The sequence below is a fragment of the Bison bison genome, unplaced genomic scaffold (assembly GCF_000754665.1).
Source record: "Bison bison bison isolate TAMUID 2011002044 unplaced genomic scaffold, Bison_UMD1.0 scf7180017864259, whole genome shotgun sequence".
Classification (NCBI taxonomy): Eukaryota; Metazoa; Chordata; class Mammalia; order Artiodactyla; family Bovidae; genus Bison; species Bison bison.
This window is the reverse complement of record NW_011494831.1, coordinates 835,307-840,822: the sequence shown is the minus strand read 5'-3', so window position 1 is coordinate 840,822 and position 5,516 is coordinate 835,307. Positions and strand designations below refer to the sequence as shown.

Below are 5,516 nucleotides of genomic sequence, written 5' to 3'. Positions count from 1 at the left end.
CTAATGGAGAAGGCAATGGCAACCCATTCCAGTACTCTTGCCTGGAAAATCCCATGGGCCAAGGAGCCTGGTAGGCTGCAGTCCATGGGGTCGCGAAGAGTCAGACACGACAGCGACTTCACTTTCACTTTTATGCACTGGAGAAGGCAATGACAACCCACTCCAGTGTTCTTGCCTGGAGAATCCCAGGGACGGGGGAGCCTGGTGGGCTGCCATCTATGGGGTCACACAAAGTCGGACACGACTGAAGTGACTTAGCAGCAGCAGTGGCGTCTAAAATATGACCTAAATGAATTTACCCATGAAACAGAAAAGACCTACAAATGTAAGAGAACAGACCTGTGGTTGCCAAGGGAGAGGGTGGGGGAAGGATGGGATGGAAGTTTGGTATTAACAGGTGTAAACTATTACATATAGAATAGATAAACAACAAGGTCCTACTGTGTAGCACAGAGCATTATATTTAATATCCAGTGACAAACCATAATGGAAAAGAATATGAAAAAGAATCACTTTGCTTATAGCAGAAACTAACAAAACATTGTAAATAAAGTCAATAATTTTTTTAAAGGACTGTTAAAATGCCCATACTACCCAAAGCAATCTACAGATTGAATCAGAATACCAATGGAATTCTTCACAGAAATAGAAAAAAAGTCCTACCATTTGTATGGAACAACAGAAGACTATGAATAACCTAAGTAGTCCTGATGAAAGAAGCTGGAGATACCACACTCCCTCATTTCAAGTTATATACTACAAAGCTACCATAGTAAAACACACTACGGTACTGGCACAAAGACACACATAGACCAGTGGAACCGACAGCAGCCCAGAATTAAACCCGTGTATGCAGTGAACTAATACTAGAGAGCCCAGAGCACACCCAAGGCATAAAGGATAGTCTCTTCACAAATGGTGTTGGGAAAACTGGATCAGCACATGCAGAGCAATGAAATTTGACTCCCATCTTACACCTCTCATAAAAATTAACTCAGAATGGATCAGAGACAAACATGAGGCCTGATACTATGAAACTGCTAGGGAAAAAAAAGTACGGAAGAAGCTCTTTTTCATTGGTCTTTGGCAGTGAATTTTTGGACATGACACCAAAAGCAAACATCAACAAATGGGACTACATTAACTAAGCTTTTCACAGTAAGGAAACCATCAATAAAATGAAAAGGTAACCTACTGAATGGGAGAAGGTATTTGCAAATGATATATCCAATAAAGGGTTCTTTAAAATATGTAAATAACTCATACAACTCAATACCAACAACAAAATCTAAAAACCAGAACTAAATAGGTTTTTTCCCCAAAACATACAAATGGCTGATAGGAACATGAAAAGATGTTCCATGTCACTAATCAGAGAAATGCAAATCAAAACCACAATGAGATATCATCTCATACCTGTTAGAATGACTGTGATCAAGAAGGTAACAAGTGCTGGTGAAGATGTGCAGAAATCAGGAATCCTTGCACACAGTTGGTAGGAGTGAAAATCGGTATAGCCACTATGGAAAACACTATGGCGATTTCTCAAAAGACTAAAAAAGAACTACCATTTGATTAGTAATTCCACCCCTGGGTATATATCCTAAGAAAATGAAAACACTAATTCAAAAAGATACATGCACCCCAGTGTCTGCAGTATTAAACAGTCAAGATACGGAAGCAAACTATGTGTCCATCAACAGATGAATTGATAAAGATGTGTGTGTAAATGCATATACATATATCAATCCATATGCACAATGGAATATTACTCAGCCATATAAAAACTGAATTTCTATTTGTAACATTGGAAATCAATGGCTGACTCTATAACTAAATCACTGCAAATTAGATAATTAAATCCCAGTTTAAGGGGATGGGATAAAATTGTCACCTTTATCAAGTCTGTTAGTTTTCAATGATTTGGAGAAGAAAATATGTAATATATGGATAATGTATGTAATCTCCCATGTGAACTGTAATATCACATAGTATATTCCAAAGTCATTGCTTTCATACCTCAAACCTGACCAAGACTTTTTCTGCCACATTTAGGTCTGCTACACAATATTCAAAGATTTTCTTATTATCCATCTATTGCCCATGAATGGTTTATTCTGCCTGCTAGCTACTCACATCTTTGATAATAACAAAGATGTGATATAACAAAACTAACTGATACACATGATCATTTGATAAGTATTTAACTTAGTTTTTATTCAGGGCAAAATAACTACCTTGAAAACAGTTTCGCAGCTACAGTGAAAAGATGCCAGTCAAGTGTAGTACTCCTGATGTTACTAATCTGCCATCTATTCCTGCTTTATTAACATACCTCATTCTCCTTTTCTTTTAGGAAATAAATACCCTGAAAGCAGATAATAATGCTCTAAAGATCCAACTGAAATATGCACAGAAGAAGATAGAAACCCTCCAACTTGCAAGAAACAATCATGTCTTGGCTCAAATGGAGCAGGGTGACTGTTCTTAGCCCAGAAACTCAAGAAACACAAACTGTAGAGTGTATCAGAGATCTCACTTCCTAAACCTCAACACAAAGACCCGGAGAACCTTAGACTGACTGGCTTTAAAAAGGGTACTTTAAAGAAAAGGAGCTACTTTTTTACTTAAAAGATTCTTACTGTGCAGTAAGGTTTTCTCTTCTAGTCAGTTGAATCAAAGGGAGGAAAGCTGAAGAATGCAAAATATTTGCCATTCATTCCACAAACTTTTTCTCCCCTTGGGACTAATATCAAAAGCATGGTAAAAACATGACTATAGTTTTCTGACAAGGTAGCTTCTTCTACATGACCTGTCCAGCTGCTTCTTCCTTAGACCTAAAATCCCTGGAAAATGAATGTTTCCTTCCCTGGCTTTTTCTGAGGCATTGTTCCATCCAAAACTTGCTTATGATGGAAAAATACCCACATTCCAAAAGGAAAATCACCTCCTCTGTATTTCAGCATTCTTTACGAATCTGGTTCCCACTTCACTACCTCAGATCTAATCAATTTGCCTTTCCCCCTCCTTCTTCACTATATTCTTACACAAAGAAGGATATCTACCTAGAAGACAACTTCTAGAGATGTAGCCATAAATTTGGGGGTGGGGGCCAGGAAGGAGCTATTAAACATGACATCATCCAATTACAAGTCAACTCAATTTTAGTCTCACAGTCATGATAAAATAGCCAAATTAAGCACCTGGAAACGTGGCTATTACCACCTCATACATGGCTGGCTAATTGGCTAAAATAAGTATAACACAAACATTTTTGTCCCTTACATAATCTACAATGGATAGAATTAAGAATTTATAGCTTTTTTTAAAAAAAGTCTAACTTACATGTGCCATTTTTTTTGAAGTAACTTTTTTGAACTGAATTTGTGCTGGTACTGTCTTCACTATTAATACTATTTACAAATAAGCTAACTGGATGAGAGGTTTCTATAATAGCTGACAGCATGTACATATGTACATATTCTATATATACAACATCAGACATGCATGTGGCTTGGAATTCTGTTTCCTCCATCAGATGTGGAAGTGATTTAGACTTTTGGTCATGTATACAAATTCACAAAGTTCAGTTTGTTACAAGAAATTACTTATAATGTAAATTGTATTGTTTGGCAAAATCACAAGAGTCCTGTGAGTTTTCTATTAATGAAGGTTAATGATAAATGGGCTCAACTAATTATCTGGGCAACTGTTCACAAACTTCTCTGTCAAACTATTTCTCTAAAAAACTTGCACAGCCATTTTCTTCCTTCCATGCTTGGATGCCTAATGCCGAGCTGACTTAAAATTCATATACAAGCTGACCAACTGCCAAGAATATAATCTCAACAACCAAAAGTTCCAAACTGGCAACACCAAGTCTTAGTCAGAAACAAACTATATATGCTGTATAGTTTCCTGGGAGGATTCAGACCATTTAAGAAGTTCCTTTCATGAAAGACCAGTTCCCATTTGCATACCCCCTTGTACTGAGCTTTAGTGAAAAAGCAAATGACTAGCTTTCACTTAGTGTTCAGTGTTTTAAAAAATCACTGTACACACGAATTTACCTTTTTCTACATCCAAACTCAGAAACCCCCTTGGCAGGGCTGTTTAGGTCCACAACTTGGTATATAATCGTATAGGAAGTACTTTGCTACTTACCTTATATCGAACAAATAAGTTTACAGTCATCCTTAAAATGACTTATTCATTTCCTCTGATACAAACCAAAGACAGTATAGCTCAATCTCTTTATGCGGAGTTATAAAACACAATTGAATTTTTTTCATTCTTCTTATATATGCCATCCAAAATACAGAGCCCAGGTTAGTGTATGTAAATAATTTGTAATCTAGAGGAATTCAAAAGGTCACCATCTCCTTAGTCTAATTAACATGGCTAGAAGCTCTCAGGCCTTCCAGAATTTATTACTGAAATGGACAGGAAGCAGTAGTTTCACCGCAGGTCTTTACAGTCCAGCAAGGGCCAAAGAAGTATAGTGTATAAATCAGTATTATTTGCTCTGAGCAATATAGGATTAGTGGAATCTACAGAGATAATCTGGAACAAATTTTTTTGTCAAGCCTACAGTACAAATCTGTGTTATCTTGTATCAACTTGAAGTAAGTTTGCGCATATATTTATCCGTCAAAACAAGGCCAAATCTTGTTTCATTAACAACAGTGTCACTTCTTTTCTTTGGTAATTGATTTGCTGTTTTACTGGGCACTTGTGAATTTCTGTTTAAAGATGTATAATGTAAAAGAACTGCAAGGAAAAAAAACATGTACAGATTGTAAAGGTGTTTTTTTTTTGATACCTAATGTAAGTTTTCTTTGTGTAATATTTATATGATAAAAGACAGTAGAATCCCTACGACAAAGATGTCCTGTGTTTCTTCTAGTTCATAAACATGTAGATGCTTTATCTGAATTTTTACTATTATCAACAGCTGAGACCACTCCCTAATTCTATTAACCAAACCAGTTGTCCTGAAAGGAAAAGCAAAGCAACTAATTACTCAGTATACGTTTTTCTATATATGTAACATGAAGTGGTAACATATAGAAATACTCAATCATTTCCCATCTTATTCCATAATGACAGTGATCCCCAAATATTGTCTATAAACAACACTGAAGGAGACAAGTCTGAGGCTGTCATTTCTCTATGGCTTTCATCTTTAAATCCACAGTTCTATCTAAGAAAACTAGCAAGAAAAGATAAACTTTGAAACTGTGGATGGAATTGGTAAAGGATCATTCAATCTAGTGTACAGATCACCCAGAGTAATTCATTTGTGCTCATGATTAGTGATCATTTAGAGTAATTAAAGATAGCTATGATTTTTCCTTAATCCCCAGGCAACTTTTGTTTAACTAGACCAATGAAGGGGAATAGGGGGATGGATTCTAGTCAAACTCCATAGTGGAATGCATTCAATCAGTTTAGTTCAGTTGAGTCCCTCAGTCGTGTCCAACTCTTTGTGACCCCATGGACTATAGCATGCCAGG

General features: G+C 36.4%; 1 protein-coding gene across 2 annotated transcripts in view; it reads left to right on the top strand.

Annotated features, from left to right (window-relative positions):
• Nucleotides 1-5,516, top strand: part of RASGRP1 (RAS guanyl releasing protein 1 (calcium and DAG-regulated)) — an 82,424-nt gene extending 76,908 nt beyond the window's left edge. For both annotated transcript variants that reach the window (XM_010847928.1, XM_010847927.1), the window contains one exon: nt 2,357-5,516. In XM_010847928.1, coding sequence (XP_010846230.1) covers nt 2,357-2,491 — 135 coding nt within the window. In that variant the 3' untranslated portion in view covers nt 2,492-5,516. The remainder of the gene's footprint in view (nt 1-2,356) is intronic.